Genomic DNA, 23123 nt, shown 5'->3' on the forward strand with positions numbered 1-23123 from the left:
CGACGAGTCTGTGTGGAAAATGTCAGCTCGATTGGATCACGGGAAGTGGGTTAAAAAACGACCGAAAGATTTACACGGTCGTAAGCAAGCAAGCGAACTTAATATAAAGGATTTAAAAAAACGGGCGCGAGACGCAACGCTGAACAAAGGCCGGAGTTGAGTGCCACCTTCTGCGTTTTTCAGTCCGCGATTTCTTTGTGTCCGCACGTGCGTGCGCGCGCGCGGGCGTGCACGTGCATGCGCATGCTTCTGAAAAGAGCGCGTCGCCACCGTGGGTTTTTATAACGTTACCGGTCAACAAAACGACGCTAGACTTGTACAGTAGTCTAAAGAATCCCCGTGGGATCGTTTAAAAAAGAAAAGTGTGCGAACGAAGCCAGCGGGCCTGAATGTCAAAGCCGGTCGTAGGCTAACGGCAGGAGTGAGGGATATTGGATCGGGTGCTCATCATCATTTATTTTCTTGGATTTTCTGTTTGCACAGTCACATAAAGATGCTTTCTTGTTCATGTTTTTTGTTGTTGCAGTTGCACCCGATTCAAGAGCCGAATGGCTAACAGGGCTATACCAAATAAATGAAACTTAAAAAAACTGAAGTTACATCGCAAACGCGGAGAACCAAGTACACACGCCAACGTTCAATGTTTACTGGGATTAAGAACCACTGCGGCCAGGCAGTGACGGAATTTCTGCCTATCGGTGCTGTGCGTCCCGCCCCGAGCAGCGTGGCGAAGTATGGTCAAAGAACCCCCAGTGGCCGACACAGCGAGAGGGGGGGGGGAGGGCCTTCAACTAGTCGTAGTGGATTGAGACACAAGACGTGATCATCGTGGCCAAAGCTATCGGTGCAAACCTCCGGCTCGCCAACGCGTTGCACCCTCTGCGCTAGATTCCGTAGATGCTGCCGATTGGACGAGCGACCTCTCGAGATTTGCCCCCACAGTGTCCCACCGCCACCACCACCTGGGGTTAGGTCGACTTCCCCCCGTTGGTCAACGGACTCGTGAAGACCATTCCAATGTCGGTCTCGGAAAATGGCCATTCTCCCATTCTGCAAACATCCCACCCGGCTAAACTTTTTTTAGCCGATCATATCTGCGACACTTTTCTGCCTGCCGTGGTCTCTACCAGACCTTCTGCTGCGCGCACATCCTGGCTTGCCACATAATTTCCAGCATTCGTTTCCATTCGTTTCAAAACAGCTGTCCGATCCTACAGTAATAGATACACTCTTGCCTCAAATATTGTTTACACTCAGACTAACTCTAGATTTGAAGCTTTCGTGACTGCAAGGATTCATATTCTTAGGTATTTTCGGTAAAGTCACGTAGGTAAAAAATTAAAATTAATAAAACTATTATTAATTTTAATTTTTTTACTTCGTGACTTTACCGAAAAAACCTAAGAATATGGACTCAGACTAATCTCTGCTCGCTTCCGTAAACCATCAAAAACCTGGCTTCTTGCTTGACACCTTCCCTCGATCTACAAGCTGAGTTTTGAGCGACGTCCGAGTGAATACACCTTTGGACACAGACAACGTCTTGAAAGATGAGAAAATAAATGTTGGCCTCATGTAAATTTCAACGTGTGGATTCAGTCACATTATTATTATTCGGATTGCGCGACAGCACAGGGTAATGTGCTTAGTTCACCGTTGATGTGGCGAGAAGTTTGAAGGCAGAAATAATACATCTCAGGCACGCAGGCAAACGTTAATTACCGCGTGCACACAATTTGGTTTTCAGACGGCATCAGAATACAATTGCATCTCTCATCTTGGCATACCCATGATCGGGGGTTAGAGAATACGCAATAAAAAACAACAACGTATAGATGAAAGCAGATTTATACACATAGGTAACGTATATACAAACATGACTTTAATATATAGCAACGTTTAGATAAATAAATGAGTATCAAAAATGAGCTAACAGAGACTCCAGAAAATCAGTTTACACACAGTAAAAATAGGCCTTCGATTCGTTACAACAATAAAAATTATAATAATTTACCCGGAAAAGCCTCAAGACCCTTTTTCAGGAGGGTCCTGCATTGGTACGTTTGGGCCAATTCCACTCGTGAGTGATTGGCTTTCACGTTCAAGTTCATGTATTAGGTATAGCCCCGTGAGCCATGCGGCTCTTAAGTCGGGTGCAACCGCAACAAACAAAATATGAACACAGAACATCTTAAAGCGACGACGTGGGACGACGCCGGAGCAGTACCCGGAGGAAAACCCACCACGCATACGAGTGCCGAGATTCAGAGTTGGACATTTTTTTTTTTTTACAAAATCCACCCGCAGACGAAATGCATTCGGCCTCTATGCGTGCCGAGCGCCCATCGCTGTACTGCCATCTCACCGGCCACCGTGCAGCCCGCTGCCTCGGTGATTGCCTTCAGCAATGCCTGGCGTGCGTCCCGTACTGTACCGGCGGTTACCCCATTCGAGTGGTAAGCAGGGTTATTTGATCATCGGCAGATAAGAAAATATATATACGTGTCGAGAGAAGGGGAATCCCACTGCGTCCGTGATGCAAGGGACACCCGCGCACAGATTGTACCGCTTGGAAATAACGGTTGTAGACGAAGAATGAGTTTGGCGAGTTTTAACGTTTCAGATTTAGAAGGGAAATCGTAAAAAAAAATCACATTCACCAATTATTTCCATCGTGTAACTAATTTAAAATGTCTTTGCGCCGCCGACAGCGATGTCAACCCAATGCAACGTGGAGCCACGTTTCTTTTTGTTTTGGCTCCGATGAACCCCGTCCTGCAAGCGGTCGTGATGTAGCGCTCCTGCCAAAAAAATTCAGCCGTTCCAAGTGCTTGCCATGGCATGGCCCCCCAGCTGTGGGTACAAACAAACCGCCAGATGTCTGTGGAGCGGCGGCAGTGCTACACGAGGCCGTCGGTGGTCAGCGAGCGCCCCTCCGAGTAGCCCTGCTGGCAGGAGAGCGGCGACTGCTGACTCGTCAAGGCCATCTTGAAGCACGACTCTGCACACGGCACCACCGCAATCGCGTCACGCACCACAGCAATAGCGCCACGTACCGCCGCAATATCATCACGTGCCAAATGTAGAACTTCTTTTGTACCATACGTTGACAACTGTGCTAATGGGACGTGCGGGGGCAGGACAGCAAACTAAACACAACAAGCAGTTATAAAGAAATGGGTTTTCAATTAAGATTATTTAATAGCGTATAGCTCCAGTGGTTTCTGAATATGGTAAGGAAGAGCGTTCCATAGGATCGCAGAAGCGCATCTGAAAGCGCGCGATGCAGTGACCGTCTTTGTCCGATGGCCGCGCGACTGTGACCGGAGTTCTAGTGATGGTCTATGCTCCTAATTGCGGTGGTGCAATGGCGCCATTATTCTCACTCCGTACTGTGTCCCGTGCTGAGCAAACTCTAGTTGCGTGTTGTTGTTAATAACAACGCGAGTTGGAATACGACTGCGTAGGTTGTCGCGGTTGTACCGTATAGCCCTCCGGATGTGTGTTCATAGCAGAGGTCGCAATCGGGTACCCGATACCCGTACCCTACCCGATACCCGGCTACCCATACCCGGCCGGGTACGGGTACGGGTACCCGTTTGCTACCCTGGTGCAGCCGGGTACGGGTACGGGTAGGCCGTGAGTCACTGGTGAGTAACCGTTTGTCACTCATTTCCCAACGTCTTGTCTCTTCTCACAATTCAAGTTCCTAGAATCAACCCACCCGCGCCTGCAACATGGCTTCATCCCAGAGGTCGCAATCGGGTACCCGATACCCGTACCCTACCCGATACCCGGCTACCCGTACCCGGCCGGGTATCGGGTAGGGTACGGGTAGGGTACGGGTACCCGTTTGCGACCCTGGTGCGGCCGGGTACGGGTACGGGTAAGGAATCAAAACCCGTTTGCGACCTCTGGTTCATAGGCCGTGTCGTTCGATGTTCGTCGTGATTGTTGTTTCGCTCCACGTTGCCGCGACTTTTGCTTTGTCATCATTAGAAAGCCACTGGAGCCACATGCTTTTAATTCTAAACGTAAAATCACATTTCTTTAGAACTGCTTTTCGTGTTTAGTTTGTTGTCTTTCCCCCTAGCAACCTCCGATTGGCACGGTTGGCTATGTACGGTGAGAAAGAAGTTCAACGTACATACCTTCATACGTCATTCCGACCCCTGAAAAAGCTTCCAGCCACGCGGAGCGAAATGTCGGACAATCGCGCTAAGCAACATGCGGTGCAAACCCGAAACCACATCCGAGAGCTCACATGGTCCCGTTGACGTTTGCCGTTCCAGCGTTAAGGCCGTTGCACACCGAATCGTACAGTGTCGACCGTGATGTGCGCACCCCCCCCTCATTTTGGGTTTGGCAAAGCGAGTTGTCAACCGATGCGTGCATCCTGATCGTCAAAACAGGTTCTGACGGAACATTATACGCGCCAAACGGAATGCAGGTTCGCGTGCAGTCTGATCTTGGCAAGGCGGCGCTGGATGCAACGCTGTGGGAAGATGCAACAAATTCTCGAGACTTAGCGCGGAACCCTTCGCGGGTAACTGCATAGCCCTTTTATTTTCTTAATGAGGTAAATGGCGCAGAATGTGCCGAAGCTATGTTGAGTGAAAGTTATGGATTGATCGCTTCACCCCCTTCCATATTCTCTCCGGCCGACTGTACGAGTTGTCACGATGTCAAGACTCACAAATGAAGCAGAAACGAAGAAATGCGTGTTGCGTGTCTTTTTTTGCGGAACTTTCATCACAATTGCGCTCGCGGTGTGACGTCATGGGACGAGAATCATCCATTCCGATCTCTCGCGCGGCAAAGTGTACAAAAACAACTCGACGCACTGGTCAACGACGCGACAAAGAGGGCCCCCCCTTCTTCGTGGGCAACGTGGCACAGAGAGGCCCAGAGAGACGGAGCGACTGAGGGCTTCGAGACACGCCCAGCTGTCCGCCGTGGTCGAACAAACGGCCCAACGGAATCACCAACACCAGGGGTGGACCGATCCATGGACAGGAGTTGATTCCGAAACGCACTGGTCCGCGCTTTCCCTGCTCGTGCGGTTCGTATCAACCGGTACACGTGAGTGACGCCTGCAGCAGAGGCGGAGTTTGACTTCTATACTTGGGTGGAGGGGCGGGGGGGTTCACTTTGTCCCCTCACATTAGGAATCGCGGGTGCATATAATTCATTATGTTATTATCTTAACTACTGAAATATATAATGAGCCAAGAATATGTGTGTGTGTCCCGCGCGTGACGTCACTCCACATTAGGCCCGCCCCCCCACGTGACGTCACTCCACATGAGGCCTGCCCCCATCTAATTAATATTCATGAGTGGGTGGATTATTACACTTACACAGAGGAAGGTCGAGCTGAATTAATTAATGTATTACGCAAAGTCGCTTTAAATGACCTTTCTTTACAGAAAGTGACGGTAAAAAATTCATATAGGCACCACAGTGCTACATCCGTGCGTGACGTCACTGCAAAAGAGCCCCCCCCCCCTTCATTAATATTCATGCCCGCGTGGAAATTTACACTAACGCACAAGAAGGTCGTTCACTCAACATACCGCACCCCCCCCCCTCATTAATAATCATGAGCTCAACAATTTCTCTATTGAATATTTCAGATTTACTGAAATATACGCCTGTCCTTGGATGGCCAAAAGGCTAGTAAATTAATAAAGGTGCCCAGGTTTGGAACGGGTCTTAACCCCCACCCCGTGCCCCCCCTCCTCTGCAAACTCTGCCCATGCCCTGAAACCACTAGAGCTTGTTACTTCTCGCAGCAATGTTAAAAACAAAACCTACAAGCAACAACAAACATTATACTCCTTCTTGCTGTCTTTCCGACAGACCTGTTCTTCACCTGAGGACGGCTGCTTGCGTTGTGGCCGAAACGTCGTGAGAAATGAATCTCACTATGTTGTATTTTTATTATTTTATTATTTCCCTTCTACGTGACTTTACCGAAAGAACCAAGAAGATGAATCCCTGCAGTCACGAAAGCTTTAAATCGAAACATTATACTCCTTCAGGTTGCGCGTGTGTCATCTACCCGCAAAGTAGCTGCGCAGGTCTCTGTGCAGGCAGGCCTCCAGGAATCGGCGCAGTGGCAGCAGATGAGTGTTGGGAGCGCTCCAGTCGGTGAGGAAGTCCTCGACCATGTGGTGGATGGCGTCCGGCCGAGGGAGCGGCCACTTCTTGGGCCTCCTCCTCATTTCCGACTCTGCCGAGGGAATTGTCGACAGTGGGGTGCAGAGGGCAGGCGGGAGAGTATCCCACAGGAGGTGAGTTTCGAGCATCCGTGGGAGGATTTGCGTCGGGCTTGCGGATTAAAAGCGTGGCATTTTATAGGAAAAAATATAAAAGTGAAGAAAAAAAATAGCGTTCACGTGCATGCTGTTTTGTTTAGTCTTAGCTACTCCTCACTTGTCGGGGAGGCCGTAACTTCGTGCCCACATAAACCGCAAATGGGTTGACAAGTAGAACGATCACTTGAAGAGATAATAAAACACTTGAGACATTCCACATTATCACAGTCATTCTCTGCTTTTGAGGTGTGTTTTTTATTTATCCGGGCCCCGCCTCTACCAAGTAACTTGGTAACCCATTCCACGCTTTTTGCAGAGGGTCGCGATTCGAGTCCGGCAGGCCGCCCTGGTTAATATTTCACGCGAATTAACTTGAAAATACAACGTGCTGTTCACTTTGCAGTGGACGTTAAATATCCCATGACACCATTCAAAAAGAGTAGGCCATTATTAGCTGGTGTCTCTGGTCCAAATTTTCGCCAAATTTGTAAAGTTGCTTTCAAATTATTCAATTGAGATTACACACAGCAAGACTGTCCCCTGCTAAAAAAAACTACTGCAGGAATATGTGAATAAAACAGCCCCTTTCTTAATTGTCTTGCACCTTCATGGTTTACTAAACTGAAAATTAAACTATTTTTAATTTTAACAGCTAAGGCCCACTGAGCTTTTTCAGAAACAACCTGGGCACAAATGATAGCTCAACAAAGTGGCCGAAACGTCGTGAGAATGATTTTATTATGTAAATTTTTTATTATTTAATTATTTCCCTTCTACGTGACTTTACCGAAAGAACCAAGAAGATTTCCTCCGGTCCTCACACAAACGATGGGGACCCACAACAATGGGCCCTCGGGGGCCTCCAGGAGCCTCCGAGGCGGCCGTGGCTCCTACCGGTGGGCAGCCGCTCGTAGTAGTAGACGACGGGGTGGAGGAAGTTGGAGCGCCAGGCGTCGAGGGGCGCCCCGACGGCGCGGTTCGTGCGGAACACGTCCTCCCCGGGTCCCGAGAAGTTCTTGCCGTACTCCATGTTGACGACCAGCAGGCCGCCCTCCGCCGACTTGCCCGTGTTCGCGGTCAGCGCCGGCAGGGCCGCGATGGGGTACTCCTCCAGATACTCGAACTCGGTGCCGTCACTGGACAAGGACAGCGAAGGGGGCGCCAAGCCCTCGTTCGACAAACGCTGCCGTGCTGCGGCATCGCGAGGGGGGAGGCTGTCTGCACGGATGTGATGCCGTGGGGAGCTCTCCGGTGTGCGTTTTGGGGGTGTGCCGAATGGCACGCGGCCCAACGTTTCGCCCCCGGGGTTACGGTGAGCTATTTCGGGGAATGAAGGGGAACGAAATGGAGCCCCCAAAACGTGCGTGGAGAGAAACATCAGACGTCATGTAGAGCAACACCGATAAAACGGATATCTAAGTCTCAGAGCTGGACGTTATTTGAAGTGTACAACCAAGTCATTGGTGACCAGGCTAGGACGATCGACCCGCTACACTCGACAACCCAAGTTAAATCACAGGGCGTGACTGCCTGGATTCAAGCTCAGGATTCTCAGCAGTCTGACCCCTCAACTAGCAGACCCACCTCACTCACGGTGACTGAAAAATGTATTTGCAATTAAGCGCAGACAGCCGATGCAGACGCTTCAGCTACGGTGGGACTGTGACCACCCTCAATCTACACCGAGAGTGAAGAACGCTGGATCCTCTCACCGTTTGAGCAGGGCGATGTCCCCCAGCACGCTGAACATCTGGTAGGGCCCCGAGGCCTCGTTAATCCGCCGCGCGACCGTGGCGAGGAGCAGCGAGGACGGCAGAGTCTGCGACGGCCAGGGCACCCCGTGGTACCGCCACTCCATCGAGCGGAACACGGCCCTGGCTGAGGTCGCGCACGCGTTCACACGGACAAGTCAACGCGTGCGCGCGTGCCTTTCGCGTCTGCGACGTCGAAGCGTTAACAGACTCGGGCTTTCGCCACGCACTACTACTACTGCGACTTCTGACGATAGCCAGAGAGCTGGAGAGAAGAATTGCTCAATGTAAACGCCTTAATACACAGAGGACCAGAGAACTTTGGTAACAATTGTTGGCGCCGGCTCCCGGCCTGGGTGCCTTCCCGCTTGTTTGTGGTTCCTCGCGCCTCCGAGTCGTTCCCCCTCGCTTGTCGAGAATGCGCGAATCCCGCACGGCGCGTTTACAAGTTGACATTATTATATTCTTGTTTAAATATTTTTTTATTAGATTTTTGTCGTACCCAAGAACAAAGGGCCGCTGCAGAATGTTGGGCGACAAAAAAAAACAACCGCACGCGAATATCCACCAGGCCCCATGTACCAGGCGCATCCTGGTTGATGAGGTGGGGGGGGGGACAGATAACCTGAGGAGGGGGGAGGGGGGGTGTATGAGAAAGTAAAAGGAACAAAAAGGGGGTGGAAAGTCCCCGGCTTGTATGGTGGAGGAAGTGAGGGGAGAAGGCAAGTGGAGGATAAGCCGGGAGGGGGGGGGGGTCGCCCCAAAATCAACAAAACATAAGCGCGGCTGGTGCTCGACAACGCTTCCCCGCCAATAGGCCGAGTATTATAATGTTATTGTTGAATCTATGGCCGGGTATTAAAAATATGATAATTGTTTTTTTACCCTTTTATCTGGCAACAAAAGGGACACCTTTATTTTACGAGGAGTCATGTTCGCATAGACCACAATACCTGCAGCCATAATGCAAACAAAAAACATAACTCTGATAATGTATACACTGTCCTTGAAGTTCATTGGTCCACACCCGAGACAGTTTTCCTTAGAGCCTAGTCTCACATGGTGTTGGATCAGATGACGCCAAAAGGTTCTAACGGGTATTAAAAACTTCGGATTGCAGGGTTCACGGGGGGCATTGTGCTATCCACAGAGAATACCATCGTTGCGCTAAAAATGATCGCTCGTTGAATTACCACCGCGGCTTCGGTGTCCACTCACCTGTGTAACGGAAGCCGTGGATGAAGCCGCCGGCCGACCTTCTGTGGTCTACCGAGTGGCTGATCGTGCCAATGAAGAACATCCCTCTCGTGGTGGGCGATTCGTAGTCTGCCTTTATCTTTGGGTATTTTTTATTCTGACCTGATCCAGCTTTGGTCTTTGTCGAGCTAAATTGAAAGACATTTTGAGAAGGGTTGATATAACAAAATGTGGCAAGTGACATATTTCGAAAACGTAATCTGCTTTGCCGTGGATTCACTGCAATACGCGTTGATGGAAGAATGTGCACACACACTCCTAGCTTAGGGAAAATACGAATATTAAAACGCACATTTACTTATCTGGCAGTAAGTGGAAATCCTTCGCAGCACAGCAGTGGAAGTTCTTTGAGACTGCTACTCAAAATAAAATTTTGGCAATACATTTTCATGATTTTAAAACCTCACAGGTAACCAAAAAAGACGAATTGTCTTGCAATCTAGCTTTTGCATAAGCGGCAAAAATAACACTACAATTTTCCTTCGCTAATCGTTTTAATACTGAGTTTTAAATTACTTTCAAATCCATTTCCCTTATCGAGAACCCCAACCACGCTATGCGATGATGCGAATTCCCAAATGCACACACTGCACAAACCAATTATAGGTCTAGCAAAAAATTGCAAACACAGAAATTTATTTGGCTGCCGATAACCTTTCTGTGATAAGCACCACCTCCACCGGCGCACGAGACGTGCGATGTCAACTTCTACGAGACACAGATAATTAGCTTTTGTCGGAAGATCCATACAAGAGACTGCATCGAAACTTCACAGAGATGAAATGCACTTGGTATTACCGGAGAAATGTAATTGCGCCGCTTGCTTCACGGAAACTACGTACCCGTATTCGCCGCATTATAAGACGCTCCGAAAAGTTAGATGCTCCGAAAAGTTAGATGCACACGCCCGGTTGTCAATAAAGTTTTAACAAATCTGGTCACGCACTAAAACAAACAGCAAGTTGTTAGAAGCATTACCCCAAACTTGGGCATGTAAAACACACACAGAGAGAAAATTGCACCTCATGGTCCAGAGAACACGGTGCCCATTCTTGTTTATAAAAAACAACGGCAAAAACGTGAGCCAACACTTTGGCATACCTGTGAAAGACCGAGAAGTCGAATTCAAAGCCCAGGCAGCGGACGATGCGGTCGTACGGCTCGCGGAGGGAGAAGTTGTCCTTGTTCTTGCTGGGGTCGATAATTTTCGAGTGGCCGCCATTCGTCAGCGTCTTCCTCCCGTCCGTGTCGTGCAATAGAATACGCAGCTTCCCCTGCCGATTGCGCACCACCGCCATGGCCTCCATGGGCGCCTCCAGCAAACCGTCGAGGGACTTGAGTTGGTACGTGTCCAGCAGGCCATTGTTGATGGCTCTGCGGAGGCACAGCGGGGCGGAGGGCCGGAATGTCGGCGCAGGAGACAGTAGGGGCCCGATTTGTGGGGGATGGCCAAAGTAATTGTTAAAGGGCGTTTTTTTTTTGGCAAAAAAATAATGTTGAGCTGTGGTGCAAAAGGTCAGCGCATTGCGCTACAAACCCGCCGATCCAAGTTCGACTCCTGGCCACAGTTAGTATTGGTTGGTGGGTGAAATGTTGACCCAGCTCTGCCTCGCACCGATCCAAATTAGCAATGAGGTGGAGCTCATCTCCGGCTTATAGCTCCGAGCCAGTGGTGGAAATTGCACAGTCCTGTGGCAGGAGCAAAATCTCTCCCAAGGAGAATCATTGTTGACTTCCTCACAAAGTGGTACAAATTTTATTGGCCGACGAGGGATGATTAAAGAGCCGGGTCAACCTCTACCAGGATTTGACCTCGCAAAAGTCTCTCTATAAAGGACAACCATTGTTGATTTCCTCATATTACTGATTATATTGAGCGACGAGGGATGATAGGCTGGGTCAACCTCTGCCAGGATTTGAACTCGCAACCTTCTGAATGCGAGCGAATCGACCGCGCACTCCAGCGTTTGGAGCCACCGAGCGAAATCACGAGCAAAAATTCACACTTGGCATCCACTACTCCCTGAAGAATAGCGGCAATTAAAGCGCCGAGGGCATAAATGGGCCATCATGCGAGCTGTGAATAACCTCCCAGCGCGCGAAGGAGCCACGTGGGGCCTGTGTTTAACACCGGAGTGGAAAACATTTTGCGCCGCAATTATCGAGGTTTGTTGGCAACGAGGCACCCTGAACGCGCTCTCATTGACACATGTGCAAAACACAGCTGGCTCTCGATTGGTTAGCCAGGGTAATGGGGGAAGCGGAATGGCTGAGATAAAATAAAAGATACACGGATAATAATAATTATTATTACATCTGTTTACTCATTAAAGCGTCACTGATACTGGAGACATTTGCAGGAGGGTCCTGCTAAGTTTTCGCTGCAGCAGGTGGTGGGGGGGGTGTGACAATCGCGATGTGTTTCGTAATAAGTAATATGCGAGCAATTTTTAAAATTGGGTAAACTTGGCAGCATGATGCCAGCACACAGTGGGCCTTAGTCTTCTTTTGCAAATATGCCACGGCATTGTTTTTTTAATTGTATTTTTTTAATTTACTCAAGAGGCCGATACAGAACACGAAGGTCGGGGAGGGAAGCGCACAAATCACTCGCGAGCAACAAAACCGACGCCAGGTGCCCTCAGATCCGGGACCGGGGAAAGGTGTCTGGGGGATCACTTAAGGGAGGGGGGAGATGAGTGGAGAAGGGAGCGGGGGAAGGGCAGGGGGGGGGGGCAGAGAGAATATAAACAAACACACGGTCACGGCATGTTTAACGTCGACCGTGAAGCAGACGACGGGTACTTTACGGTTATTTGTCTTATTTCGGATCTATGGAGCGCCGTGCCTCAAGGCGCTTTACATCGTTTGAAAAAGGCGGACTTAGACGGCAGGGGCAGTGCAAGGGCCGTGGAATGAGCGAGCCCACCAGAGGGCACGTGGTGGGAGGGGGGGGTGTCACAAAAGGGCTTTCGGGGAGGGAGGGGCGAGGGGAGGGAAGAGGGCAATGAAGAAGAGGTGAGGCCACGTGATAGAGGAACGGAATGAGGTTAAAGGTGGGGGGGAGGGGGGGGGGCGCCGCAATCCGTAGTCGTCGTTGCTGTCGTTGACCGATACAACACAGGGGTGAAGAGTATGAACGCATCGCCAATATTTTTTTTTACGCTTAGGCAGTTTGGAACCCTCGGGGCCTGCAAATCGTGAGCCCAAAAAATAAAAACACCTAAAAATCCCCCCTCCCAGATGATCTGCCCACAAAAAGAATCGAGCGTTATCTGCACGGCTGCAGCCGAGGCTTGGCCATTGGCTTGTGAACCTGACCTGAGGTCTCCGACGTAGTGCGTGGCCCAGGAGAGGCGAAGGTGGGATCGGCCCAGCATGTGCACGAGGTTGGTGGAGCCCATGATGTTGTCGGCCGTCTCGAACGCGGAGTTCCCCCGGCCCAGGATCAGCACGCTCTGGCCCTCGAAGTCACTCGGGTTCACCGACACGTCCTCGTAGCCCTCCACCAGCTCGGAGCCGATGAACCGGGGAACTCTGGGCAGCCACATGCCCGTGGCCACCAACAAAACCCTGGCAGATGCAAAAAAAGTTGATAATATAAAAAAACGACAAAAACATCCACCTTCCTCGATTTAAAGCTTTCGTGACTGCAGGGATTCATCTTCTTGGTTCTTTCGGTAAAGTCACGTAGAAGGGAAGTAATAAAATAATAAAAATAAAACATAATAAAATAAAATAATTCTCACTGTAAAGTCACGTAGAAGGGAAGTAATAAAATAATAAAAATAAAACATAATAAAATAAAATAATTCTCACTATGTTTTATTTTTATTATTTTATTACTTCCCTTCTACGTGACTTTACCGAAAGAACCAAGAAGATGAATCCACCTGTCTATTGATTACCGCAGGTGGATACAGTTCCGAGGGGAAAGTAGGTCTGCCGCCTCACCTGGTGTACAGGAGGTTGTGGGTTCGATCCCAATCCTGCCAAATTGCATGCGCGGGCATGCGATTTAACAGATAGAGAAGTCGAACATTCTCTACTCCCCTTAAATTAATCAACCATTAGCGGTCGCGAACACCGCCGCTTGAAAGACCCCGAAGCACGAGATCACTGGCTTCGATCTTCCACGAGGCATCGACACGCAAACCATGGCAGCAGCAGATGGAGAGATTCATTGCACAAATGGAAAATTGAACACTCTGGCAGTGTGCGACTGTGGCCACCCAGAACAGACGAGGATTTTATTGAAGCGCCACGGTGGAGAGATGTTATCGATCTCGACTGATATACAGGAGGTTGTGGGTTTGATCCCAAACTTGACGCCTGTGTATTTGGAGTTTGCGTGTCTCTTTGTCTCCCCGTGGTCGCATGGATTTTTCTCTGCGGCCCTTCGGGTTTTTCCCTCCACATTTGGAATCAACGTGTTTAGAGTATTTGGCTATTATACATTTCCACCTGATGATAAGCCACTTCGTCGAGTTATAATTTCTGATAGCCAGGTTGCTTCTGAAAAAATAAAACTACGTAGCTCAGTGGACCTTAACCTGGTAAAGTAAGAATATCTATTTTTAAATAGTTTTTATTTCCACCTCTTGGCAACTGGAGGGTTGCACCTTTGAACCTCGTGCCTTTAAGCCACCGACATTACAACTCGAAGGGAATTACCTTCACGGACTATTTTAATGGTGAGCATTAAAGAACGCTAAAGCGTGATTTTAAAGAGCAGGCAATCGTGTTAATTTCATACAACAGATTACAAATACGACAATTTGTATTCACGACACACCACGTTTTCAGTTAAGCGTTGTGAATAAAATATGCACGCATAACCGTTAGCGGACCTTTGAGATAAAAGCATCTTTTCTTTTTGTGCAAATATAAATTCATAGTGCGGCTCAATATTGAATTTATGATTGATTAGGGCAGCACCCACTCTGCCCCCCCCCCACCACGAACATTTAAATGGCCAAAGGCGAATTGAAATCGTTTTTTAATGCCCTCATTCCTGTCTGGAAATTAGCGGCGCAGTAATAATGGCACGAACCCTGTAAAACACAATTTAAAAATTCGCCGGACGTTTGTGTAATCACCGTAGTCAATCTCACTGCATCGCCTTGTTACGGATGTGACACAGCGGACCAAGGTACAGTAAATATATTACCGTGATCAATCTATGTAAAAAAAAAATCCTTGCATAACTACGGGAATAATCTACAGAGGCAACATTGCCAAATTCCATGCGCGGGCATGCGACTTAACAGAGAGAAGTCAGACATTATTTTCTCTCGTTAAATTGATCAATCATTAAAAGTCGCAAACGCCTCCTCGTGGAAGACCCGACTTATAACATCCCTGGCTACGATCTTCCACGAAGCGTATGGGCCAAAACCCTGAGCCGCATCCACACGCAAACCGTGGCAGATGCAAATACTCGATGCACAAATGAAAAATTAAACACTCTGGCGGTGTGAGTATGCGACTCTGGCCATCCAGAACAGAACCATGGGACACATAATGACTCAATGCCCCATTCACAAACATGAAGGTGGCATTGGCTAGGCGATTCGCCGCTCGGCTACTCCTGACGCAATCATCTGGCTCAACCACTTCAACGTAAAATTAAAGTTGCTGCTCCACAACAACAACCGCCACTAAGTGGCGGTGACGTCACCACGACGTTTGTGCCAGGACAGGTGCACCTTGAAGCCACGTGAAGTGTCGAACGCCCGCTGGCAGGAGGTCACAGGGCAGACCCAGGTGCCACGGGTCGACTGACTGAGATGACCGAGATGACTGGCTGATGCACATCAACATCAGCCACACACACACACATCTACTGCTGGATGAAGGCCTCCTCCGCCTTGGGGTTCTTTGATCATATTTATCCACGCTGGTCTATTAGTTCACGCATAAAGCAGGTATTAGAGGCTGCTGCAGAGCTACACTGTGGCTGGCAGAGGGCAGTTCAACAAACCCATCGTCGTACGGCCCTCTGCTGCCACGTCCGGGGCGCCATGGTGGTGAGATGGTAACTACCTCGCCTGGTATACAGGAGATCGTGGGTTCAATCCCGACCCGGACGCCTGCTGTATTTGGAATTTGCATGTTCTCTCTCCCCCACCCCCCCCCAGTGATCGTGTGGATTTTTCTCTGGGTCCTCCGGTTTTTCCACTCAACATTTAGAATCGACGTGCGTTTCGGAGTATTCGGCTGCGATAAATGTCCACGCGGGAAGCCGGTTCGTTGAGCTATCATTTGTGGCCAGGTAGCTTCTGAAAAAGATCCTCATAGCTCCAGTGGGCCTTACCTGGTAAAATAAAAATAGTTTAAATAGTTAAGTTTATGCTCCCCGCTTTCCCCAACCCACGCCCACCGGCGTGACACTGTACATTCAGAGAAGCCCCCTTCCCCCCCCTCTCCACGACACGCACGGCGTAGCTCGGGCCCTCGCCCGGCAGCGGCCGAAAGTCGCGATAGGGCCGCCCGTGGCACAATGCCCGTGTCTCGCAAAAGCTTCGGATGCACGGGGGGTGGGTGGGAGGGGGAAAGAAACGCTCCACTTACTGGCACCGCCACTCATTGCCACTCTGGTCCCCGAGGACAAAGCGGTGTCCGTTCCAGGCGCTGCTGTCTGCCGTGGCCCTGATCTCGGTCACGTTCGTGTTGTAGCGCACATTCAGGCGGAACCGCTTGGCGTAATCGCTCAGGTATCGCACCATGTCGTCGGCGTGCGGGAAAAAGTCTCGGGAATAGTGGCGGAAGAGCATCGTCTCGTCGTGGCTCAGCAGGGAGTTCCAGTCGTGGCGAAGGTTGAACTCTTTGTTGCGCTTGCCCGTGTGCCGCTTGTTGATGCTGATGAGCTTGCGGTGCCGCGGGTACACGGCGAAGAAGGGACCCGGGGCGCTGCTTCTCTCCAGGATGACGTAATCTCGCCGGGACTGCTCGAGGTAGTAGCCCATCTGCAGGCCGGATGGCCCGGCGCCCACGACGCAGAAGTCCTTGGCGACGGAGGACGACGCGGCCCCCTTGGCATGGACGAGCAGCGCCAGGAGGCAGCATAGCGTCGGCTTGAAGGGAGCGAGTTTCATCGGCATGCTGTCTCTGCACGGCCGTACCGCCCCCCCCGCTGCCCCCTGCCACCTCCGGCGGCTCAGGATCGTCAGCTTCTTTGCAGCCGTGTCGGCGGTGTCATTTTCTAACCGGAGGCAGCAAAACGATATCAGAATCAGAATCTTTATTTGCACTGGAGGAATCCGAAGAGCTATAAAGCTCTTCTTCACAGATATCCATTAGGGGCTGGTCAGAAAGTTACAACAACAAACAATACAACAAACACGACAGAAGTGCAAAGTAGAGGAAAGTGTAGCAAAACACCAAAAAATTTAACTTTTAAATGTATGTATTTTACCAGGTAAAGCCCACTGAGCTACTAGCTTCTTTGCCAGAAGTGACCTGGCCACAAATGAAAGCTCAACAAAGCGGTTCATTATTTGTTGAAATTTATAGCAGCCAAATAATCTAAATAAATCATCTACATCAACTCGAAAGCAACACTCACATCACGGTTGGGAGTTGACTCGGCCCATCATTCCTACCAGGGTCGATAAAACGAGCACCACTTTGTGTGAAAGTCACCAGCGATTGTTCTCCGGAGAGATTTTGCCCCCCACTTACACATTATATGTGGAATTTCCACCACTGGCGTCAACTCCTCATTTGAGCAGCAAGCCACATTGACGTTTAGAAACAACCTTGGGGAGCGTGTGGGGTTAGTGCGGCGTGGTCGGCACACGACCGCGCGATGAACCCAACCACAATCTCGAGTTAGATTCTCGGCAACGGTGACAATCTGCGGCGAGATATATCCTAACCGAGTCCTGGACCTGGCTCCCCTACCTTCACCAAACCCACACTGACCAGCGTGGTGGCGACGGTACAGGTGAGAAAAACTTACAGCGTCCGGAGGCCGTCATCCAGCAGTGGATCGACCAAGGGCTGCGAATGAACGCGATCGATGAATGGGCAAATGTTTCCATCAGAATATCAGCAGGAGAAAAGAAGCCAAGCTGATTTTCGTCAACATCTGATTTCAGTGACGAAGCAGTTGAAAGCATTGTTTCCCGACTACTCGGCTAAAACATGACGTTGTGCTTTATATACATAAAAAAACACGAACATATAACCTTGGTTGCATTCATTTTCATTGAATAAAAAAAGTGTAGCGAACCAAGTACGCGGGAGATCACGGCAGACGGTAGCAACGTGGGGAGGCCTTCATCCAGCAGTGGATTGACCATCGCTGTTAACGAGGGTGACGATAACGCGTTCATGAAATGTTTTCTTCTTAACGAACCAAGACTGGCATTTCAACACGGAAGCACAACTTCTCTCCGCATGTGCATAACCAGACATACCGATGCACAGACAAAGATCTCCCGTATAGCCTTATGGTATTTTTTGGGGCAAGTGCTGTTAGTGAGCAGCACCTGTGAAGGCCAACACAGGCCACTAAGAAAGGGGGTGGGCGACCGGCACCACGCCCGGCCGCCTTTGTCTCCCTAAGTGGCGATGTTTACACACCGCACCAGGTACTCATTTGAGGCTGAGTCGACCTAGGGGAGGCCCCAGGACCGGTTCGGACAATCGTCACCAATGTTGGCCGAGGGCGTGAATCGAACCCTTGCACAGGAAGTAACCGGGGGGGGGGGGGGGTCAAGGTTAAAGGAAGAAAAATGCACAAAAAATCGTGACGGCAAATTAGGGGGTTAAACGCCTCCAGCCCTCTCCCCTCACCCACCACAACCCTAAACTTGAGAGAGAGAGCTCTCGTTTGAGGCTGTCACCAAACCCTCATAGGGGCACTACACACACACACGCATACCTCGTGTGCCACGGGTTGCTCGAGTCAACAGGGACATATATCGAGTTACAGAGAAACCGGCCCCACAAGGTTGACCCGACGGGATTGAAAACAAACGTCCCGGGTGGGCGGTAAGTGCATCCTGGCTTTCCTGCACGGACGGACGGACGGGACAGACGCCACCCGCGACGCTGTCGCGATCTTCCGTTTCGAAAAAAAACACGATCATAGCAAATGTTTGCTGTCGTCGTCGTCGTCAGCCTGTAACAACCTCCCACTGCTAGAGAGAGGCCTCACTCGCTGTCTCCTTCCTCCCTGCCTTGCGTCCATCCGATTGCCTTTTAAATATCCCGAGAAGAAATCATGGTAATAGGGGCCGTCCATAAATGACGCCATGCACATGGGGGGGGGGGGGGGTCAGACATTTGTGACGATTTGTGACGAGGGGGGGGGGGGTTTGAGAAATGTAAATTGCGCCCTATGGGAAGCGGGGGTTCGACTTACGACAGCCTCGACTTGCGACCGTCGTACAGGAGCCAATTAGGTTCGTAGGTGCGGGGGTCCCCTGTGCCTGGTAAAAAAAATAAAGTAAAAAAAGTTTAGTTTAATGATTACTACATTTTTTTGTGACTTGTTTACCCCTTTCTCTATTTTGCACTGCTATCGTTTTTTGTCGTTGTACTGTGTGCCACTGTGACTCGCTCACAGTGGCTTCATAGCTCCTTCAGTAGTCTAAATTCTGGTTCCGATTCCTTTCCCGAGTTGCCTCCCTGTCCAGCCGTGCCCCCCCGCCCCGCCCCCTTTGTTGTAGTACAGAGTTATACTGATGGCCTTAATCTAAGTTGTCTTGTGGTTGTTGTTGTTGTTTGACTTGCATCCCACTCAGATTTTTGCACACAACGTTGGTGTACGGTGTTTTTTTCTGCAATATTTTGCTGTCTTTTCTGTTTGCACTTAGTCACATATTCACTTTAAGATGTTTTCTTGTTCATGTTTTTGTTTTTTGTTTGTTGCGGTTGCACCCGATTCAAGAGCCGAATGGCTCACAGCGCTATACCTAATAAATGAACTTGAACTCTGTGACCTCGTCTCCGCCGCTGCCACCTTTCCTCCGCTCTACCCTTTGCCTCTCCTCGGCGTCCACCCCGTCTACGGTGATCGATTCCGTCTCCTCACCTCTCCTCCTCAGCTGCTTTCTCTCACCCGGCCTGCACATTTGCACTCGATTCGTCTCGCTTTAAACGGCAGCAGACAGCAAGTCAGCAGCGTCCAGCAAGTCGTCAGCATCGGGGTACCCACGTTCCTTTCCGTATGTATTTATTCCTCTCGTCTCACATGTCGACTTCTTCAAAACACACCAGACACACGCCACTGATCGACAAAACCCCGCACGGCCCACATTATGAACCAAAGCGCGCCTCTGCAATACCCACATCAAACACGCGCACACCAGAGATCTGCACTAAACTTATTACTGTAAATCAAATTATCAGTTCAACATCCTTTAAATATGTATTGATCGCCTAAAGTCAGTTGATGGCAATTTACTCTACAATCCCATATATATAATCGAACAATGATTGCCGCGTGATACCTGCGAGGTGGCTAGGAGATGTCAGTGTAGCGATGGATTATTGAATCCATCTGTGCGGAGCTTTGAGCGTTATTTCCCCCCCCCCCCTCCACGTCAATCCGGGTCCCACCGGATGTGTTCTCTCTTGCCAAACGCTCATGAATGGAACTGACCAAACAAACCAATGCATCATCCTCCTGACAAGCGTGGTGTCCTATTAGAGACCCAGGCGAGGCTCTCCGTGAAAAATAAGAGGGCATCATCATTATTTTAATTAATTTTATATTTTTTCACCTACGTGACTTTACCGAAAAAAACAAAGAGTACGGATCCTTGCAGTCACGAAAGCTTCAAATCTAGAATCATCATTATTATTATTTGCTGTCAAACACGGTGTATATATCGCTCAACACAATCGAATGGCCACAATCAGCAACCTCGACTAAAAATCAGGGGGCGCAAACCCGGACTCAAGAGACGAAAACGCGAATCGCCGATCGTCAGCGTTGCCGGCTCGACGCACTGACAAGGCCACCGTGAGCCTCTTCCACCAAACGTAGGAGAAGAATCATCACAGAGGCTGGAGGCGAGAGAAGCAAATACATAAATATCTCTCGCTCTCTCTCACAAAAAGACAAAGATCTCCCCACGTGTAGCCTGTAACAGATTGTTGGGGCAAGCGCTGTTAGCGAGCACTTATTAAGGCCAGAACGGCACACGAGCGGGTTGGGCGGCCAGCACCACGGCCGGTCGCCTTTGTCTCCCCAGTGGCGATGTTTACACACAGCACCAGGTACGCATTGGAGGCTGAGTCGACCTAGGGGAGGCCCAGGTGCCGGTTCAGATAATCGTCACTGATTTTGGCTGTGAGCGGGAATCGAACCCGGGTCGCCAGGATCGTAGCGCAGCGTAGCGCTAACCGCTACACCACCGCTCCTCGCACGCACACAGACAGACACAGACAGACAGACACACAGACACGTGTGCTCTGATGTACACAAACACACACACGCAGCAGTAACCACACTTGCGCTCCGAACCCGGCGAGCTGAGATTCGATTCGCAGCCACGGCTAACATCAGTGGCGAACGAAATCTGAACACGGTGCTGGACCCCCCCCTCCGTCACCAAACCTGCGCTGACCAGCGTGGTGAAGTATGGTCAAACACCCCCCACCCACCCCATCCTCACCCCCCACCCACCCCATTATCACCCCCCACCCACCCCATCCTCACCCCCCACCCACCCCATCCTCACCCCCCACCCATGACCGACACACAGCGTGGGGGGGGGGGTACATTTTCATCCAGCAGTGAATTTTCGAAAAGGCTCTGTCTAACAAAGGCACATACCGATAGTCACGAACGCGTGAAGGCGCACGCACACACGCACACACGTGCAGTAGTGTCCCACAACAAGCGGCGCGTACGTTCGCGCAAGACGCTGCTGCCGCTGCTGCTGCTACGTGCGGGACTGTGGCTCCGAGACGAACCTCACAACAATCACCAGACGCCGTTGTGTCGAAGTGGTCCGCTCCTGCCAGCAGCCGCCACTGCCGCTATTGCTGGTGGTGCTGCTGGTGGTGGTGCTGGTGGTGGTGCTGGTGGTGGTGCTGCTGGTGGTGCTGCTGGTGGTGCTGGTGGTGGTGGTGGTTCTCCGTGGTAGGTGACGTGGGGTTGAGAGCGAACGAGCCGATCCGAGCACGCGCACGCGGCGCGCACGGCGTCGTGACATCGACCGCGCTTGTTAAAGGGGCCGCGCGCTGCTTCCGTGAGCGGCTCCACAGTGACGTCAGCACCAGGAGGCCCTCACCCCCCTCACCCCCCTACCCTCCCTCCACGCCATCGCAAATGGTCTCGTGAAATTTTTTTTATGGAATTTGCCTTGCGACAAAAAAATGTAATCCACCGAACGTTGCAGGAACCTCCTGAAAGTGTATTAATTAATGAGAAAAAATAAACTTTGATTCGTATTTATGCACATATAACACCTCACCCACCCCTGCCCGCCGCCGCAACTTCGTTTTAAAAATACATTTGTTCAGTTGATATGTAATAATATATTTATACATATAGCGTCGTTAATGCGAAACTGCATCTCACAGCGATGTACATCAAGAAAATAAAAAATAATATAAATAAATAAATAAATAATAAATATTGCCCTTTGCAAAAAGCACAGCACACCCAAACCAAAGTCTGCGCAATTTAAGGCCACCGTCAACAAACCGGTTTTGAAATGTATAAATGTACGTCTACCTTCGTTCGCGCCGTACCTAGCCAAGCAATGGGACTTAAGTAGTCGAATAAACGTGGGTCTGGTGCCCACAATATTTGATGGGCACGTCGAACAAAGACGGCGGCCATCGGTGCTTTCAGATGCGCTTCTGCGGCCGTCTGGAACGCTCTTCTACTTCCCGATGTTAGGAATCCACTTGGAGCTACGCACTTTAAAATCATCATCATCATCTAGATTGAAAGCTCATTTCTTTCGAACTGCCTTTTTGCGTTTAGTTTGTTATCCTCCACCACCCAGCGCACCTCCGACGAGCAAGACTGGCTATGTGCGCTGTAAAAGAAGTTCAACATATACACATTCATAAAATGATAAAGATGATAATCTTTAGACTGCACAAATCCGATGAACTACGAAGCTCTTGTTACACAGGAGAGAACTCTTAACCTGATACATCAAGGCGACCCTGCAAAATGTGTTTGAACAGGATACACACACGCACACTGACTTGCATGGCTGATGAGACTGAAAATTGAAACCGCAGGTTTTATCACATCAGCAAAACCCTGCTGGGGAAAGAAATGGTCCCAGAAAGCTGATAGAAGCCGATGGTTGTACAACACAGACTCTGTTGTCTCTTTCACTCTTACCTTTTGGCTTCGATCAACTTCATTCCGTTCACTTTGGTTCAAACCTTTCATTTTAATTCACTTGCTTTGAATTGCACTGCCTTAACCCGGAATCAGAATGTGTATTTATGCTGGAGGAATCCGATGAGCTATAAAGCTCTTTTTCACAGATGTGTGTCTTACAGAGAGTCACGCACAGTGTAGAGTTTGAGACAGTATATACCATTGACGGATACGCCTCTTACCTGAGCGAAATAAACGAGTGGCTGTACATAAATACATATACCCTTGCGTGTTGACAAGTAAAAGTTCACCATTAAACGCTCCGCGGTCTCGGCAAACATTCATTATGAACTCTCACTGGGTTTTTTTTTAAAATGTCGTCTCTGTTTTCAATTCGGGCACAAAACCTTTATGTACGGCTACAAAGCGTAGATTGTTTGGGGAGCTCACGCGGTTCAGGTTATAGTTTGTGCGAATCATTCCCAA

General features: G+C 49.9%; 1 protein-coding gene across 4 annotated transcripts; it reads right to left on the bottom strand.

Moving 5' to 3' along the window:
• Positions 1-1830: 1830 nt before the first annotated feature.
• Positions 1831-21524, bottom strand: FOXRED2 (FAD dependent oxidoreductase domain containing 2). Of its 4 annotated transcripts, none has more exons than XM_078604953.1 (11): positions 21263-21516; positions 19374-19542; positions 18702-18768; positions 15902-16532; positions 12650-12901; positions 10430-10702; positions 9290-9456; positions 8033-8198; positions 7215-7456; positions 6065-6235; positions 1831-3001 (listed from the first exon to the last, which is right to left on the bottom strand). In XM_078604953.1, exons 4-11 carry the CDS (start codon positions 16429-16431, stop codon positions 2901-2903), a joined length of 1902 nt encoding a protein of 633 aa, XP_078461079.1. In that variant the 5' UTR covers positions 16432-16532; positions 18702-18768; positions 19374-19542; positions 21263-21516; the 3' UTR covers positions 1831-2900. The 4 variants fall into 4 exon arrangements, with proteins under 4 accessions (XP_078461079.1, XP_078461078.1, XP_078461077.1 ...); XM_078604952.1 differs by having other exon boundaries at positions 19255-19542; XM_078604951.1 differs by lacking the exon at positions 19374-19542.
• Positions 21525-23123: the final 1599 nt, after the last annotated feature.

The sequence above is a fragment of the Lampetra planeri genome, chromosome 23 (assembly GCF_965212315.1).
Source record: "Lampetra planeri chromosome 23, kcLamPlan1.2.h2, whole genome shotgun sequence".
NCBI lineage: Eukaryota > Metazoa > Chordata > Hyperoartia > Petromyzontiformes > Petromyzontidae > Lampetra > Lampetra planeri.

Excerpts from the sequence above, each read along its gene's own strand:
- FOXRED2 (XM_078604954.1), bottom strand. The coding sequence starts at position 16,431 with ATGCCGATGAAACTCGCTCCCTTCAAGCCGACGCTATGCTGCCTCCTG. Across the intron at positions 8,199-9,289 it reads CCACGGCTTCCGTTACACAG|CCAGGGCCGTGTTCCGCTCG; the intron begins GTGAGTGGACAC and ends GCGCGACCTCAG. Across the intron at positions 7,457-8,032 it reads GACATCGCCCTGCTCAAACG|TGACGGCACCGAGTTCGAGT; the intron begins GTGAGAGGATCC and ends GTCCTTGTCCAG.